The following is an 18,538-nucleotide window of genomic DNA, read 5'->3' on the forward strand; positions in this document are numbered from 1 at the left end:
ATGCAAAGCTGTGCCTTTCTGACAAGTCCCCTTTCCTAACTTGGCATGCAAAGCTGTGCCTTTCTGACGAGTCCCCTCTCCTAACTTGGCATGCAAAGCTGTGCCTTCCTGACAAGTCCCCTCTCCCAACTCCTCTTCCTCACAATGTGATGTGCTGGTGTGGGCACCCTCCACACTCTGGCAGCAGACTCTGCTCCACTGGAGGTATTGCTCTGGGAGCTCTGCCCAGCTTAAACTAAACTTACCAGGGATGCCAAGAAGAACAAGAAAGGCATCTACAGGTACCTGAAAAAGGAAAGTCTGGAAGAGTATACTCTCTCTAGTGAAAGACACAGGCAAGCTGGTAACAATAGACAAGGTGAAGGCTGAAGTACTTAATTTTTTTGCCTTGGTCTTCTCAGATAACTGCTTGTCACACAACCATCAAATGTTTGGTTTGGTAGGAGGGGATAGGGGAAGCAACATCCCTCCCACTGTAAGTGAAGATCAGGTTCATGACCACTTAAGGAACCTGAACATCTACTAGTCAATGGGTCCCAGTGAGCATCCCAGATCCTAATGGAATTAACGATGTAGTTACCAGGCCACAGTCAATGATATTTGAAAAGTCATGACAGTGAGCTGTGGTGACTGGAAAAAAATGCAGCATCACACCCATTTTTAAGAAGGATAAAAAGGGTGACCCCAGGAACTACCGATTTGTAAATCATGGAGCAGATCCTCCTAGAAGCTAAGCTAAAGCACATGGAAGAAAACAAGGTGATATGGGAAAATCAGCATGGGCAAATCCTGCTTGATCAACCTAGTGGCCTTTTATGATGGTGTAACTGCATCAGTAAACAAGGGAAGAGCCACTGATGTCACCTATCTTGACTTCAGTAAGGCCTTTGACATGGTACCCCAAAACATCTTTCTCTCCAAATTGGAAAGATATGGATTTGATGGGTGGACTGTTCAATTGACGAAGAACTGGCTGCAGGATCTAGTCCAGAGAGTAGTGGTCAATGGCTCAGCATCTGAATGGAGATGAGTGATGAGTGGTATCCCACAGGGGTCAGTGCTGGGACTGATATTCTTTTAATATCTTCATCAATGGCATTGACAGTGGAGTCGAGTGCATCCTCAGCAAGTTTGCTGATGACACCAAGCTGTGGGGTGCCGTCAGCATACCAGAGGGATGGGATGCCATCCAGTGGGACCTGGACAGGCTTGAGCAATGGGCCCAGGTGAACCTCTTGAAGTTCAACAAATCCAAATGCAAGGTCTTGCATCTGGGTCAAGGCAACACCCACTACCGATACAAGACGGAGAATGAAAGGATTGAGCACAGCCTTACTGAAAAAGATCTGGAGGCACTGGTGGATGGCAATCTCGACATGAGCCAGCAATGTGCCCTTGCAGCCCAGAAAGCCAACCATATCCCAGGCTGCATCAAAAGAAGCGTGGCCAGCATGTCGAGGGAGGTGATCCTACCCCTCTACTCTGCTGGTGAGACTTCACCAGAAGTACTGCGTCCAGATGTGGAGTCCTCAGTACAGGAGAGACAGTCCTGTTGGAGCATGTCTAGAGAAGTACAAAAAAAAAATGACCCAAGGGATGGAACACCTCCAGTATGAAGACAGGCTGAGAGAGCTGGGGCTGTTCAGCCTGGAGAAGAAAAGGCTCTGGGAGACCTGACAGCAGCCTTTCAGTATCCAGGAAAGAAGGGGACAGACTCTCGAGCAGGGTCTGTGGTGATAGAACAGGGGAGAGGGTAGATTTAAGTTGGATATAAGGAGAAAGTATTTTACAGTGAGGGTAGTGAGGCACTGGAACAGGTTGCCCAGAAATGTGGTGGATGTTTTGTCCCTGGAAACTTTCAAGGCAAGGCTGGATCAGGCCCTGAGCAACCTGATCTAGCTGTGGATGTACATATTTATTGCAGGGGAGTTGGACTAGATGACCTTTAAAGGTCCCTTCCAGCTCTAAGGATTCTATGATTCTATGACAGCAGGCTTGTCTTCTCCTCCCCAGGCACACAGGTATCTCTTTGCATTCCCACTGCACTGCAATGCCATGGTTTCTCTCAAGTCTTCCATCCCAAGTAAGCAACACAGGAGCTGGAGATGTCACCTCACTTCTGAGAAATGGATAGGTGAGCTTCAGGAAGAGAGCAAGTATCAAAGGCAAAAGCCTCCTCCCAGAGGATGCTGCAGCTCATCACTGCTGCCAGTCCCACTTCATTCTGTCACATTGATTTCCCCTAGAAATACCGTAAGGCTGTTTAAGTTAAAAGGTGGCATGGGATATGGTTTAATGATGGAACTTGGTAGTTCAGGTTGACTGTCAGACTTGACGATCTCGAGGGAGTCTTTTCTACCATTCTATAATCTAACCAAATCAGAGGGTGAACCAGCTTCACATTAAACAAAAAACTGATCAAAAATAACTTGCTACAGCTGAAAGCAATTTGGAGCTGAACAGAAAGTCTACTGGTTTGACTTCCTTGTCTCTTGACCTAGACTGAGATATCTTCTTGAAACCCTTCAGTTAACACTGTATACTGCAGCAATCTCTGACCACAAGAAAATGTGTTAATATTTTAACATAGACAGTAGCCAAGATGGTGATTAGTGAACAACACTTTACAGAGCCTTGTAACCAGAAGGATGAGCAACAACCCTGTTACTAAATAAGGACAGGCAGAAAAGAACAAATAAAGGACATTCCTAAAGGATTGCAGATGTGAAAGGTTTGTAAGCCTAGCAGCTGTGAGTCCAGCTGGGGCCTTGATGATGACATGAACAGGGCTTTGGGCATTAATTTGATGGGATAGCTTGATATCACAGATGAGCAACCGATTTAAAACAAGTTCAGAAATTAGAAATTTACACAAAAGCCTATTAAGTTGAAATGTATCTTTCTCTGGACCCTTTGCTGTGTGACCTTTGGAATCTTTGACTTTTTCTGGGAAGAATTCAGTTCAATTCAACTTTTAAAATTTATTTTTTAATAGGCTGTGGCACAACAATTTGGAATTGCTTGTAAAACTTGAAAGCTACTGGTTAGGCAGGCATCAAGGAAAAAAAGCAAAAACAGTGCTTTTGAGCTCATGGCATAACAAGAGGAAGGAAGAGAAGAGCTGGGCAGCTCATTTTGCACAATGGCAAAAGTCTTCAGCTGCAGGCATTCAGAAGTGCTTCCTAGAGTGGACTGAAGAACAGACAAACAAATCACAAAAGTACTGTACAGTTTAGTTGTCAGAAGAATCTGAAATTCTGTGAGGGAATTTTGCTTTCCTTTCAGAACTGTTCCTTCTTAAAGACACAGAGCATGAGGGAGCAATGTAGAGGATGTCAGTTCAACTGAGTGATATCACATACAATGAACTTTGTAGTGCAGGGTTTTACTCTATAAAGCTCAGATCATTACAGCTGGGGGAGCTAAGATGGTGTATTGATGCATGGTCCCTAGGAAAAAAAGATGTATCCTTCATCACCACTATGTTGGATATTGTGATATTACTTCTTTCCTGCTAATCTCAACTTTCTTTCTTCAATGCCTTATATGCTTTTCAACCTAGTGCAAAGATTACATCCAATCATGAATTTATTGGGTCAAGTAATAAGATAAGAGGTACTCTTCAAATAAACTTATTCAATAACTATGAAAATTATTTGAAAAAAAAAACTAGAAGTCATTAAGCTTCCTTTTCAATTTGACATGCTGCACAGCAAGAGAGCAAGCCTAAGAACACGACTTGCTGGGAAAGGTGAGAGGTTCCAGTTACTGACCATGGACAGTTACTGCATTCATGGCTATTTCTACCCCACGAAGGCCAAATGGAAGATACAGGTGTGCTTTAGTTAGTCTGTAGCACCCCTTCTGCCCCTCCTCAGAGGGATCCAGGCTGTGTGTCACTTGTGCTTACTTAGTCTCTAATTTCTATATCTCTGGATATGCTTTAAAACAGTTTAAGCAGCCCCAGCTCTCCCCAGAAATGCCTTACTGTCTGCCAAAGAGAGCATTATTCTAAAAAGAACTGTGGATCTAAGTCCCTTCAAGTGAAGGGGATCTAAAACCTATATCCAGGACAAACAGTTAGCTCCTAACCATTACACTAAAAGCACTAGAACTATTGAGCCCTTCTTCTTTTTGAAATGTTGGCTTACTTCATTAGATGCCCACCTCTCAAGAGAATGCAGTGTTGTAGAATAGAAGTGAATGGAAGACCCCGTTCAGCAATTTTACTAGTGCTTTCCAGCAAAGCCAAAAGGAGAAATGTAAGAGTTTAAATAGGTTGGCTGAGGAACATCTTGAGATTTGTAGAAATACGAACCCTACCCCATTAACACTGCAAACTCAAGGTTTTAGAAACACATTTTTCATTTAAAAAACAAAACCAAAAACCTGATACATCTTTTTGTACTTCAGAAGACCTTTCCCTCTTTCACAAGCATGTGTAACAGCCAGACAACACTAATCATCTTTAGCTGTGAAGAGAAGCTCCATTTCTCCAGAGATGGGAAGTGGGAATGAGTTACAGCTACTGGGACATAAAAATAAATACTCCCTGCCCTGAAGGAACTGACTGCTACTGCTACTTCAAGCCATCATCAATTTATGTGATGTCTGAATGTGCCCTCATCCCATGGATGGAAATCACTGCTTCAAGGACCATGACCTCCATCTTCCCCAGCTCCAATTCCCAAAAATAAGTGTATAAAATTCAGGCAAGGCAGTACTTATTTTAAACAACATGCACTGAACATTAAAGTAGATATAAGGATGCCAATATTATGTTGTTTTACTGTTTGTCTTATAAACACTAGACAGGCATTTGTGAAGGAAGACGAGTAGGGGTGCTTGCTCTCACTGTCACTTCTACAACACTTAGACACTTACTGATAGTGTCATTTCTCTATCACTATTGCTACATGGGCTGTCATATATATCACCAAATTCATAGCGAAATGTACTGTGCATGCTTGTTTCTTATTTATTACAATTACAGTATTTCAGAGGAAATATCTTGTTTCATTAAAAGTGACGGATAAAATCGTATAAATGAAAAAAAAGTTTTCAAAATCTAAGATTTACTCCAAATCAAACCACTGAATTTATAAATACTTACAAATGCTTTATAATCGCATGACTGGAAGATGAGTTTCTCTGGATGATGTTGCCAATATTGTACAGGTGTTGATGCAGTGGCTTCATTTGGAGGTCGTAAGGTAATTGAAGGCTCTCCCCAATCTCCCGTCTGAAAATCACAGTTGTTCAAGATATAAAAAAAATTGTAGTCAAATTCACTATAAAGTAGCCTTCCGTTGTTGTGATCTATTAACACTATTTTATCCATATAGAGCCATGTAGAAGTTGCATTCACTTATTTTAGTTACAGCATTTTTCATAATTTAGTTTATAATTCAACTCACCTACCGGGATGGTCAATGATAATTAAATCTATTTACATTTAGAATAAAATCTTTCTTAAAAATAATTGTTTACAATATGTGCATGAGGATGAGAGCACTTGAAAAAAATAATTAGGTGCACAAAAGTGCCATTCATAAATTCTGTCCTTTGTTTTACAAGAAAAATTCTTCCATTATCCAGCACATATAACTGATAACTAACTTTCTTAAATGACTAAATAACAGACTTTCCTTTAATCTGCAGACATAGTATATACTCCTCAGACATGAGCCATTCTTTAATCTCTTTACGAATATTTACTTTGATCACCTTCTCTTGATGTCTCTTTGTAGAGTTACTAACACTGCCCTTTTACACCATCACTCTCATTGTGTGAGATGTGTGGTTGTCTTCCTGGAACTGGGTAGGACTGTAGTTTGTTGCCAAAACCTTTTGGAGGGCACCCTCCCTTTCAACGCAGCTGTACAGCTGTAGAGGAATTCCTACAGCACAGCAGAGCTGGTCTGGGCCTCACCTGCCACTGAATATTTCAGACATGGTTTTACTGGACCTGGACTGTCATTTGGGCTGTTTGAACCCTTTGAGGCTACTTTTATCTACAACTCCATAGATGTGGGATCCTCCTCTTCCCAACACCTCTTACCTCTGCCACCAGCCCCACTCCTCCCTGTTTTGCCCAGTCTGGTCTGTTTCAGAATTCCCTTCCTCTTCTCTCTCTATATTTTGTGCACCTTATCCTTCTTTCTCCCTTTCTTCTTCTCTCTCTATTCTATTTTACCTTCTTCAAGATGATTATTTCAACTTGGATTATCCTACTTCTTTCTTTACCTGCACATATATCTGTATATTTTCTGTGCATGTAATGTTGTTAAAATGTGTTGAAACTGATATCATCATTTCACGCAGACTATGGCTAGAAGTTAAGACTTTTATATCAAGAAGTTGTTCAAGCATCAAAACACATGAAAAAAATCTCACTGAAGACATTCAAAAGTCTGGCAAACCATCACATCCTACTAATTAAATCGAGACAGAGTAAACAAAACAAGTACATCATTTTCATGTGTCACAAAATAATGAAATGACACACATTTGCACAACTCTGCAATGAAAAGCAAGAGATAAATCTGGAAACATCAACATTACCCTGCCAATATGGAAACTTCAAGTAAGTGAACATCATAAAACAAGTTGAACTTGATGTTGACACTATTAGTACATCTACAAATTATACAGCATTGCAATTTCTTTTTTGCCTAGTTAAGTTGTCTATTTGCTATGGGCTATTACTTGAACCTCAAAAGGGAAGCAGTAGTAATTGCTCCAGTTTTGGCATTCTGTATCCATAGAAATGAATCTTTCTGACCACTAAATTATAAAACCCTTTGTCATATTTAATCTGAATTGAGAATTTGATTTCTTTAAGAAGCAGTTCTCCTTATAAAATATGGTTTCAAACATATTAGAAGGGGTAAAAGCCTGCACCATTGTAAGGAGATTGCATTTGGCTACAAGAGAAGGTGAACTACACCCACCACAACTTCAGTGCATGTGAACTGTTCGTAATGAACTGTTCAAGGCCTAACTAAGAGAACCCTTTTTTTTTTCCCCCAATAAAGACATATTCCTGCATTTTTTGTGTAAGGAAATAGATCTTTGGAGGTACATTCTAACCAATTAGCAAAAGGTTATCACAATGGAACAGGAGTGAACTCAGGACAGAGAAACTATAAAAGTATATCTTTTGACCATCTGTTGTTCCATCAAGGAAGCCCAGAGATGGCAGTCAGGGAGGAGCAGGATTTCTACAGCATAAGGGACAGGGGGTAGTGCTCCAAATCCTTTTATTGTGCTGGACTGCTTGTGCCTGTCCTCATGTACAGAAAATGGATGCTTCTGATGAATTAAGAAGGGTACATAAGGAGTAAAATGAATACATCATTTTATAGTTTCAATATCTTTCACACAAAAGGGAGTGAATGCATGGAGAACTGCATTCTTTCCTTCTAAAGATGAAGTGTGGTGACAAGAGGAACTGACTACCTCTCATATGTGTTCAATTTAATACAGAAGCTAGGAAGCAATACTCATGAGGAAACAAGAAATAATCTTCCATCAGGCTGATAACACTAGTGTATGACACACTTGGAGAGGGCCTGTGAGGAGACTGTACATTTGTATCCATTAACTACTCCATAAATACATACAGTCATCCAAATATTTCCTCTTTTTATACCAGACAAAACAGAATCAGTACAATTGCCATATGTGTCTCTAGGACGATCTAAATGCACAATATTGCTGAGATTAAGGGAAGCCAAAGAGAGGGAATTTCCGCTGTTTCTGTCAGATATCTGCAGCTGAAGAACATTCATGTACTCCCATATGGTTTGTAGAGGGAGCAGCTACTAGGGACAGCTACATAAATATCATAGGTATAGGTTATTAGGATGGATTAAGGAGATGATTCTGGGCAACCTGGTCTACTGGTTGGTGACCCTGCACATAGCAGGGGGGTTGAAACTAGATGATCATTGTGGTCCTTTTCAACCCAGGCCATTCTATGATTCTATGTAGCAGGATGAAGAATCATACATAGTCAGAAAAACTTATTTTGTAACTACATAAAACATGTCTTTATATACAGTAGAAGCAGCTTCTGGTCTCATTTCCCCTTATTTGTTTTCAAGATTCTTAAGTTTTTAAACTGCATTGTTGCTTGTATTCGGATCTTAGTTTGAGTTACAACAGGATACTCTCCAAAGCCAAATATGTTTAGAAGTATAATTCCTATTATATATTCCTATTAGATATTCCCCATCTGATTTCCTTTAAAATAAAAATAAAAATGAAGGGAAGAAAATATTTAAACAGCATTAAGGCAGCTGAAATACTTTTCAGAAATCTCAGCTGGGCTTAAAAACCAAAAACCTCTATTGGAAAAAGTTCTTCAGCTCACTCACAGAAGTCAGATACTAAAACTCTGAGATTTAGGATGATTATGATTGTGTCACGATGGCAATTAACTTCAGTTAAAATACAAAGGTGAAAGAAGATCTCTGACCTAGAGAAGAGCTGAGACGAAGTCCGGGGGCAGAAAAATATGAATTACAACTAGTTGCAAATCTGAGGAGCTGGTGTCAAACAGCTCATGGTTGATGCACTGAGATTCAGGCCTTTAATAAGCACCTGAACATTTTCAAGCACTGTGGAAACATTTGTAAATGACTTTGCAGGACCAACTATGATATTTAATTTAGTTTTTAAAAATACTTATAGGATATGAATTGTCTTGATGAATATTTATTTTGCTATTATAAGAAATAATCAAACGTTTAAGCTTATGCATTTTTTATGAGACAATATAGGTATGGTGATTTTTTTAATCTATCTGAAGAAGTAGAAAGGCAGGAGATAATTTATTCCTCATCTCACTTCACAGCTTGTCAGACAGCTGTGCAATTTCTCACGTGGTTTTCATTGTGCTGTCTGTGCTCTTGTGTTCCTGCCTCCCCACGTCTCTAGCCACTGTCTTTCCTCTCGCTGGCCTCAGTCACCTTGAGAAAAAAGATGTTTTGTTCCACGTTTTGCAGGTAAAGAATTTACATCTCAAAGCTGTTTCAAACAAGGTGCCAGAATGGATGAGTTCCAATGCTCTTACAGTGACAAATTTTTACCACAAATGTTGCAGACTTGAAGACCAATCTCTCATGCCCTTGCAGTGTTTCGTAACCCAGAAAATGGGTGAATGTGCACTTCAGGGCTCTAGGAAGGGTTAGATACTTGATGTCAAATGAACTGCAGAAGTAGATTACTACTATTAGGCCCTTTTTACAAGTGTGGCACAGATTATTTTAGTTCATCTCATTCCCTGAGAACCATATTTGACTTGCATTAAAGGCACCTGGATCAAAGGTAGTCAAATCTCACTAACTTCTATAAAATCTAATTTCTGCCTCATCTTTATATTAAAATAATGAGTTAAAAAACATCCCTGCTCTGGAAAAGCATGCCTGTTTTTTAATGGCATGAACATATTCGTTTTTATCAAGGTCTACATCTTGTAACTCTTCACCTGTTGAAGCCTCATGACTAGTTATGGGAACATGCATCAGTTACCATGACAACAGTAAATTGGAGCACACAGATACACTGCTTTTTGCTGAAAAATTAATAATTTTCGCTCTGAAAGAATTTTAAATGTTCTGCAGGCCAGTCAAATCCTAATTATTTCCTTATTATTCTCTTAGTTGTTTTTATGTATTTTTTGAAATTATGGAAATGGGCTCATGATGTACTTACGTTTTAAAAGACTAAAGCCCAGTAGCCAAAATGGCTCCTCCCTGCCAGAAATACTGAGAGGAGGCAGTTATACAACAGAAACATCTACAGATCCTCCCTCCTCCCAGGAGACCTCACTGTGGCCTTCCAGGACATGAAGGTAGCTTACGGGAACCAACTTTTACACAGTCTAACAGTGACAGGACAAGGGGGAATAACTTTAAACTATAAGAGGGGAGATTTAGGTTAGATGTTGGGAAGAAATTCTTTACTTGAAGTGCAGTGAGGCACCGGCACAGGCTGTCCAGAGAGCTGTGGATTCCCCATCCCTATTGGCAACTAAGACCAGTTTGGATGGGGCCCAGGGCAGCCTGAGCTGGTAGGGGACAGCCCTGCCCAGAGTGGAGGGTTGGAACTTGATGATATTTAAGGTCCCCTCCAACCTAAGCCATTCTATGATTCTATGAACCTCGGAACAGCTGTACTTGGCCAAGTCTGAACTTCTGACTCTTGTGCTCACCACATTGCAATATAGATATAACCAACTCTGCTTTCACTTGCACAGAACATGAGGCTTTGCCACAGAAGTTATAAAATTCAGAGCACTGCCTATGCTACCTCTGATTTACAAAAAGTGCCTTACTGCCTTTGCAAACACAGCACGTTCCTCAGCTGGGCAAAGCCTATAGATTAAGACAAGAAAGGGCAGCACAACACATTGTGGGGCTGAAACTGTGCAAACTGCACTGTTTACACTGTTTCGTGCTTTGAAGAAGTGAGCAAACAACAACACCAGGAACAGAAATCAAAGCTCCCACTGAGCAAGACAGCTGCTGGCACCTCCACATCCTGTATGCGCATCATACAGCCAACATACGCTGACCACACGGCACGATACACGATGCGCGCACACAGAGTCTCAAAGGAGGGTGGACAGGTTACAAACTTTTTTTGTAATTCCAACAACATGACACCCGAAAAAAACAGCACAGCAACAGACCGTACATCCATAGAGTGACAACGTAGCCATTTATCACTATATCTTACATTATGAACCTGATGGATCGATGAGAAAGGATATCCTGCATTCTGGTTGGTCCAGATCTCACAGACAGAGGACTGCTAATATAAACAGAAAACTACATCTCATCTTGTAAATATTAATGCACCGCAACTGCCAAAAGGCAAGAATAATTAAGAAAAGGCTTGCAATAACATTAAAGAAGGAAGTAAAACAGCTGTTAAAAGTAATTTTTTTTATTTGCTGACAGAATATTTTTGGATGACTGGAAGGAAACACAGTTTATCCAGTGATGTTAGAAGAGGCTTCAAACTGTGAGTACAAGAAAACAATTTAGTTACAAGTGCTGGTGATGTAAAGAGATAAAGTTATACAGGCACAAGCAGAAAATGCAGAGAGTAGAAGAAATATTGGTTACTTTCAGCTTTCAGCAGGGAGGAAGTTTGAAGTCAACACCCCTAATTAAGCTTCAATATTTGAATCTCACTCTGCTGGAGACTTTCACAATAGAGGAAGGGAAAAACATTGCAATACAGTCAACAGGAAAGATTAGTTTTCTTTGTAATAGTTATCAGAAAAGAACTGCAGTGGAGTGAAGCAGTCAGCCACCATCTCCTTCCAACAACATTTCCTTTGCATATAGAGGTACAAATAATATTACCTTTGGTATTGACCATGGCTCCACTTCGCAATAAAAAGGTTTCTTTCCACCTTCTATGTTGTTTTATAGATAGCGTGTAGTAGGCCAAGCAAAGTAAGCATACCGCAGCATCTCTAACAAAAGCAACAGAGCTAGGCAAGTGCAGTGTTCACCAGCATTCGTTAAATATTTCCTTGTTTGGACAATCATCAAGAAAGCATCTGTGGCACCTCAGCAAAAGCTAAGACAACATTTTACAGTAGCGAGGAGGCAACTAAAACAAAGCAACTGCCCACAGTATCTCAGGCAGGCAGCAACAAAAGGCACTAGAGATGCATGAAAAATTCAACTGCAGCATCCAGAATAGCTAGCGATTAATATACCAGTAATTTAACAGCAGCAGAGTGTGCGCTGCTGGTCCTTGGCAGCAGCAGGAATTCAGCATCAATGCTCAGAACAGATAACCCTTGAAAATGCAATTCCACTCAGAAATAGGGCTCTTGCTCTTACCTTTAGCAGCCTGAAATCTGTCTGCCTGGCTGGCGGCAGACTGGGCCACCAGCTCTGGTCAACATTGGGCAGGCTGGCACCCTTTGGACAGATGACTGAACTGCTAGACAGGCTGGTGGCTGCCTAATGTTGTTATCATCCCTTATTTCATGATTTGAAGTGCGTGCACACACATCCTTTTCCCCAGCTTCAGTAATTCTTAAATTTTCCCATATTCAGTTAATTTCTTCTTCTCTATCTTGTTTTTGAAGTTCTTTGGTATTGCTTAGTGACATGCAAGGCTCTATATTTTAACAGCATTAATTAATTAAATCAGTTGATTAGAACTTTGGCTTTGGTTTACTACCCACTGCCTCACCCTCTGCAACTTGCTACATTGCAGTCAGACACCACTGTGACGCACAGGTGTTTACTGTGCAGGGCCAGCAGCACCCACCCCTCCAGCTACTCCTGTTGCACACCACTTGGTGTGCACAGGAGTAGCTGGATATATGCACAGATATTTCACCACTTGGCACTAGTTATCTTTTTTCCCTCCTCTGTGTGTCAACCATGTCAACTTACTTCTGGGTGCTCCATCCACGCCCGTCACTGTGATGCCTATCAGAGGCTACGCCTCAGAGGAAAAGTGAAGGCATTTCCATGCCAGGTGCAGCATCCCCAAGCATCTGGCAGTCAAGAAAACATCCTTCAGTGCTGTTTGGATGCACTATCTGAGATCCTGAAAGCGGTAAGGCATTGCTTGGCACTGCAAGCTAATAGACATTACATTTCTCTCCAGCACTGAGGGTGGTGGCAAAGAGTTGCCAGGATGTTGTACTGTACAGCCAGTTCTCACTACCTTGAGGTTGTCCTCCAGTTCTGCCTCTGCTGAGGACCTGCCCTTAGGAGTGCCTGGTGCCTCCTGCCAGAGTCTGGTATAAATAAATACAAGATACAGCTACAGATGCCTTGGTGCTAACTCAGGAATAGGTAACATGATGTTGCAGTAAGTGCATACGCAAGCTTTAAGTTGCCACACTTTAAAAAAGGCAGGGAATTATTCCTTTGTTACACATGCCGTGTTGTCCACCCTGTTCCTCCCATCCCAAAGAGAACCCTGTGGGATGGTGCACTCACTCCAAGAGCTGGGAGCTCTGAATCTGATGCTGTGCTCCAGCCAAGGGAATTCACACCTACGTATATCACCTTCCTACTCCCTGGGTTAAAGCAGCAGAAGACAGGCTGTCTTCAACCCCTATCATAAATGAAGGGAAGTCTTCCTTAAGTCCTTGGAGAAAGAAGAGTGCATAAAGTCAGTTTGAAGCACTCACCTGCAAGAGACGAGTTCTGGGTCCAGGTCTCTGATTCTTACCTCCAGGACTAATGGTTTGGAGGATGCAGGATTAAGCTAAATTGCCTTAAGTACAGGTGACTTGATTTATTAAAAGAGGACCAGCAGCAAATGAGACTGAGAATGTCTCTTGAATGTACGAATGGCCAGTGGGAAGTACAGCCATGCAAAACTCATTACTCAGTTCTGCACTCATTAATGTTTGAATGGCAAAGGTACTGATATGCCATACAAAAGGAACATTAATTTTACAGAAGGTAATGAATTCAAATTCAGAAACCAACCTTTTCCTTGCACCACTGTAAAAATATTTAGCATTTCCTATATGCATATTTTATGTCTTCAAAGTGCTGAATTTTTTTTAATGAATGATGAAATCCCCCTGAGAAGTACTGAAAGTTGCATACCCCTGTGCTGAAGTGGAAGAAACCACAAAAAGGAGAAAGGTTAAGTGAGCATCTGAGGCCAGGAAATAAGCAGTAGGAAGGAGGATTGGGATTACAGTTCAAACACACCCAAATTCCAGTTCCCAAAACATATGCCCTCAAAAAGAAGGAAAATAACTAAATCTGTGCATGCACTTCCACCATAATAATCAGAAATACACTTGGGCACCCAATACCATTCTCACAGTAGGCTTGTGAAATAACATTTTCCTAAAGAACATAGCAAACAACAGCAAAAAAATAGCTGATTAGTATGATTGGTATCAAGCATGCATTTATCCTATTTGTATGCATTTATCACTTGGGAAGAACAACACTCCAACAAGAATGTGATATACTATGATACTACACTTTTGTGATACTGTATTCCCTTGTAATAGCTGTAGATGTTCCATACATAAAAAATTTCCATCTAGTCATTGTAGGACACAACTCTGACGGTCAGGAAGGGAAAGAAAGGGAACAGATTTCACAGCAGAGCTCCTACCATGTGCTACTCATGATGTAGGTACTGGCTAATAGTGCTAGAGGGAGGAGATGAGGTTCCATGTCCTGCTCTCCACTTGCTCATCTCCCTTACTTCCCCAGTAGTCAGTTCTGATATAGTCTCTGACTCACTTTATGACTATCTTTTACGTGAGTTATTTTACGGACATTTTCACTTCTGTTTATTTAACTTAACCTCCATGATTTCAAGACAACACATTTACATGAGAAATAGTATTTCTTACTGTTTCTACCAACTTCATCTGTGAGAGGAGTCAACAGGACCTAACTATTTCAGACACCTGCAGTGAAGTCAATAGCCAGTCACTTCACAAATTGTTTCCGCATTCCCATCTGCTTCAACTCTTCCTAATTACTCAAAGGTTTACTGGAAAAAAATGTAGGACATGGCATATATTGGTCTTCAACGTTGCTGCCTGTGATGGAGATAACCTAGTGCTTTGTAAAGTGAACAAAATTACCCAAGAAGTTAGCTTAACCTCCATTTTTAATGAAAAGGATGACTTTGCTGATAATCTGAAAACGTAAATTATTGAAAGTAATCACACGCAGTAAGACTGATTATGGAAATGGTACTATTCACAAAGAGAAGAAAGAAGGAAAGCAATAGAAAATTATACCTGGACTGCATATTCAGAAGGAACAGGAGCTGGGTAGAAGGCAGCCCTGACATATTCATCATTGGTCAACTCGATGGCACTCAAGGAGATGAAGATTTACCTAAACTAGGAGCAATTATCTTCAAAAAGTCATGGAAGATACTGAAAGAACAAAAGAAGGGCTAGAGAAATATTTAGGTAGAGAGAAAGGAAAGATTTGGGAAGTTATTGTCAGCCTAAAGGCAGGGGCCAGCAAAATTGTTTAAAAATCTGGTCACCACGTCCTTGTTCTCGTGCCCCTTGAAACATGATATTGCTCCTGGACATGTAAAATAAACACTTAAGAATGTTTGCATGGATGTGTGCATTCTATACCTAGCTTTCTATATATTAATTTACACATGTATAAAACTGAAGCTAACGAAAAAGTGTCATCTTGCCTGCAACACGTTACCCACCAGAGCTTCCATGAGGCAAGAAAATTCAAGATGTTTGTGATGAAATTGTTCATTATGAATTATCTCAGATCAAATTTTCTTTCTTTGTTGGAAATCTGGCCTACTAAATCAGCAGCAAAAAGGAGAAGCACAGCAGGACTTGGGTGACTTTTGATGAGAGCATTCCTTGTACACAAACTAGCTTGAATCAAAATGCAGTGATTGCACAAGAAATTGAAGTACACATTTAGAGAATAATTATTAGTATTTAGCACAACTTGATGGGAACATGTTGAGAGCATCCACAATGATCTGCATCATGCAGATCTTTTGGGGAGGATCCAGAATTCAAGGCCATTCCAGAATCAGGTATGAATAGAAGATGGATTTGACCAACTGCAGAAACTGGTCAGATAAAATTTAGTAAGAGTACTCCTTTGTAAGTTGAGATTAAATACACAAATAAAATAGCAGTGTTTAATGGAAGAGGACAACACAAGTTAAATACAGAAGTTTTTCAAATGAATAAGCAAATAAAACACAAAATAATGGGGGTTGGAATAAAGCTGAGGAACCTTACATTACAACCTCAGCTCAAAACTTGAGTAGCTGTGAGATGAGATAAGGTTGCTAAGGGTTTCATCCTGCCAGCTCTTGAAAGCTCCAAGGACATAGGCTACTCAGCCTCTATCAGCAACTTATCCGCTTGCTGTCCCAGTTCTCCATGGGGAGGATTTTTCCCTGGACACCCAGTCTGAGCCTCTGTTCTTCCCATTTTTGTACCTGCTGCCATCTCTTGCCCAGCCATCCCTGTTCCTCCAGCCGCTCCTCACAAGGCAAGAGCTCCAGCCTACCAACTGTCCTGGTAGCCCTTAATGGAACTCTCCTGTCCTATTTAACAAAAGGATGTATTTAATATAAGTAGCATATTGCAATTAATGGGAAGGAATTTCTGTGCCATACACAGCCACCAGAGAGGTATCATCTGGAGCATCAACCAATCTTACTTCAGGAAGGATGGAAGCAAACTAAAGGAATCCAAGAGAGATTAACAATAATAAAACAGAAGTCTAGAAAACACAAAGCCATGGGCATGGTTATATGGATATCAGCCCCGAAGTGTCTCTTCATCCAAGAGCCAGCCTGAGAAGAGGGGGACATCATAACTTAAGGCAAGGAGTAACTTAGGGGAAGGCAAGGGGGATCCTATAGAAAGGCAATGGGAAACATAGGGGCATCCTTTCAGAAGACAAGGGGAAACCTAGGAGAAGAGAAAGGGAAACCTAGAGGAAGATATGGTGACTTCTTAGCATGTTTAGAGAGCTTTTTCTTCTGTTGGCTTCCATTCCTCCCTTGCAAGGCTCTCTGTCTTGAATCTCTTGATACGGTGCAGAGGGAGAAGAGGAACCACCAAAGCCTATATCATCACCACCTCCACCACTGTATTATCAAGGGCCTGAAGTCTCAGGATACGGCTTCCACCTCTTGGCTACTCAGCTCCAATAGGGAGCAGAACAGAAGAAAAGACAGCAAATCCCACTGTCTTTGATGCAAATTATCTCACTAACTATAATTCAGTCTCACTCCAGAAATGAAGAGAATTTTGGATCAAACCCTAGAAAATCATTCTTGGCATGGCAAACAATCTTTGAGGGTGCAATAGCTGAAAGAAACAAATGAAATGCGATGAATGAGACTGTCTGGTCTGGCCTCTTTGGTAATTGTCACTCCAAATATTTCAGGACTGTGGGAGAGCACTCGTGCAGGCCCAATAAATGTTGCTTCCCTGAATGTTCCCAGAGCCCTCAGGGGAACCTGTCTTATCAACGGGATAATCACACATCCTCCAGTGGAAACACGATCTTGAGAGATGGAGAGTGAAATCTGAAATTGGCAATTCTTTAATAGGTGGAGCAGAAATTAGAATTATCAGTTCTTACTAGAGCAAGAAATAAACACCCTCAGCTCTACAGTCATTCTGCTGGCCTCGTGGCTCATGGTGAAAGGCCAGGCCCTAACCCATTCATGACTCCCCTTCTGCTGGTGCTGCCAGCTACAAGTGCTCCCCAGTCCTTTCGTGTTGCATACAGGAGGCAAACTTCTGGACAAGCATAACCCATAAAAATAAAATGTGTAGCTTCAGACCTGAACGTTAGGCAGAAGTATCTACATTTTAGCAAAACTAAGACCAAGACAAAAAAGCAGCAAGCTGAGCTCTTTCAGAAGAACCTCTCAAATTCTCAGTATAAGTTCTTTTACAGGAGCTAAAAATGTAAATGCTAGATTCTAAAATTCAGCTTTGTCTCTGAAATATTCAGCTTTTCATCAAGAATACAGTCTCTTTGTCAGTAGAAGCTACCTCACCTTTTCCATTTTTCATATAATTCTCCTCCATTTTTCATATAATCTTTCCAATGCAGAGCTTCTAGCTCACATGACTGAGTGTGAAAAACAGTAAATTAATAAAGAACATCTGTCCCCATCTTGATATAGTATTTATGGCATTAGTTTGGATCATTAGTACCAAATATAGAAACAACTTCCTTAATTCCATATGCCGAAGCAGCATGTAGGTATAATCCACATCCCACAGCTTTAGTTCTAAAATGCTAGCTTCTGTAGCCGTTTTGAAAAATATGAATCTTTTTGTTCAGACAGAAAGTGCTTACATTTTTCATGCCTTTATCAGTTTCCTTGTTCACTAAATACAAAATACTCAAGGGTTTTACAGATGCAGGTTTGTTCAAATTTATGGTTAAAGATTTAGTAATCTATGTTATTCTATAACATCTGTACCTGAGTTAAAAAGACAAATTTCAGTAGCACCTATACAACCCAATAAAAATAGAAAATCATTTATGTATTTTTATTTTGATGTTAAATTGAAGGTCTTCATAGACAAGTCGTCTTTCTACATGTAAAAACAAGATGCACCTGAAAATACGAATCACAGAACATCCCATTAGGATTTTATACACTTTTCTTTAAAATGGTGTTCATCCTCAGAGTATGCACAATTTTTTTTTTTTTTGCTTATTTGAAAAGCAGAATTAAGAAAACATGAAAAGTAAGCACAGAATGAAATAACTTAGGCATCCATACTTTTGTATTTGCTGTTTCTTAAATCCACTAGTAAAGAATTCTGTTATTCACCAGTAATTTCAACCATTCATAAAATTCATTCTTCATTGCTTCTTAGATAATCTCATTTTACACATCATTTTTCTCCTGGGCATATTTTCCTCCATTCGCCATAATCTTTAAATCCTTCTAAAGCAGAAAAGGAAACAGAAGAAGATGCAGGAAATAAGCAAATAAAAAATGCCATACTATGGTTGAAAGCAAA

At 40.3% G+C, this 18,538-nt stretch overlaps 1 protein-coding gene across 1 annotated transcript in view; it reads right to left on the minus strand.

Annotated features, from left to right (window-relative positions):
- Window positions 1–18,538, minus strand: part of ANKS1B (ankyrin repeat and sterile alpha motif domain containing 1B) — a 407,884-nt gene that overhangs the window by 25,615 nt on the left and 363,731 nt on the right. The window contains exons 19-20 of the mRNA XM_031552160.1: window positions 10,747–10,818; window positions 5,114–5,242 (exon numbers count right to left, since the gene is read on the minus strand). Coding sequence (XP_031408020.1) covers window positions 5,114–5,242; window positions 10,747–10,818 — 201 coding nt within the window. The remainder of the gene's footprint in view (window positions 1–5,113; window positions 5,243–10,746; window positions 10,819–18,538) is intronic.

The sequence above is a fragment of the Meleagris gallopavo genome, chromosome 1, assembly GCF_000146605.3.
Source record: "Meleagris gallopavo isolate NT-WF06-2002-E0010 breed Aviagen turkey brand Nicholas breeding stock chromosome 1, Turkey_5.1, whole genome shotgun sequence".
In the NCBI taxonomy this organism is placed as follows: Eukaryota; Metazoa; Chordata; class Aves; order Galliformes; family Phasianidae; genus Meleagris; species Meleagris gallopavo.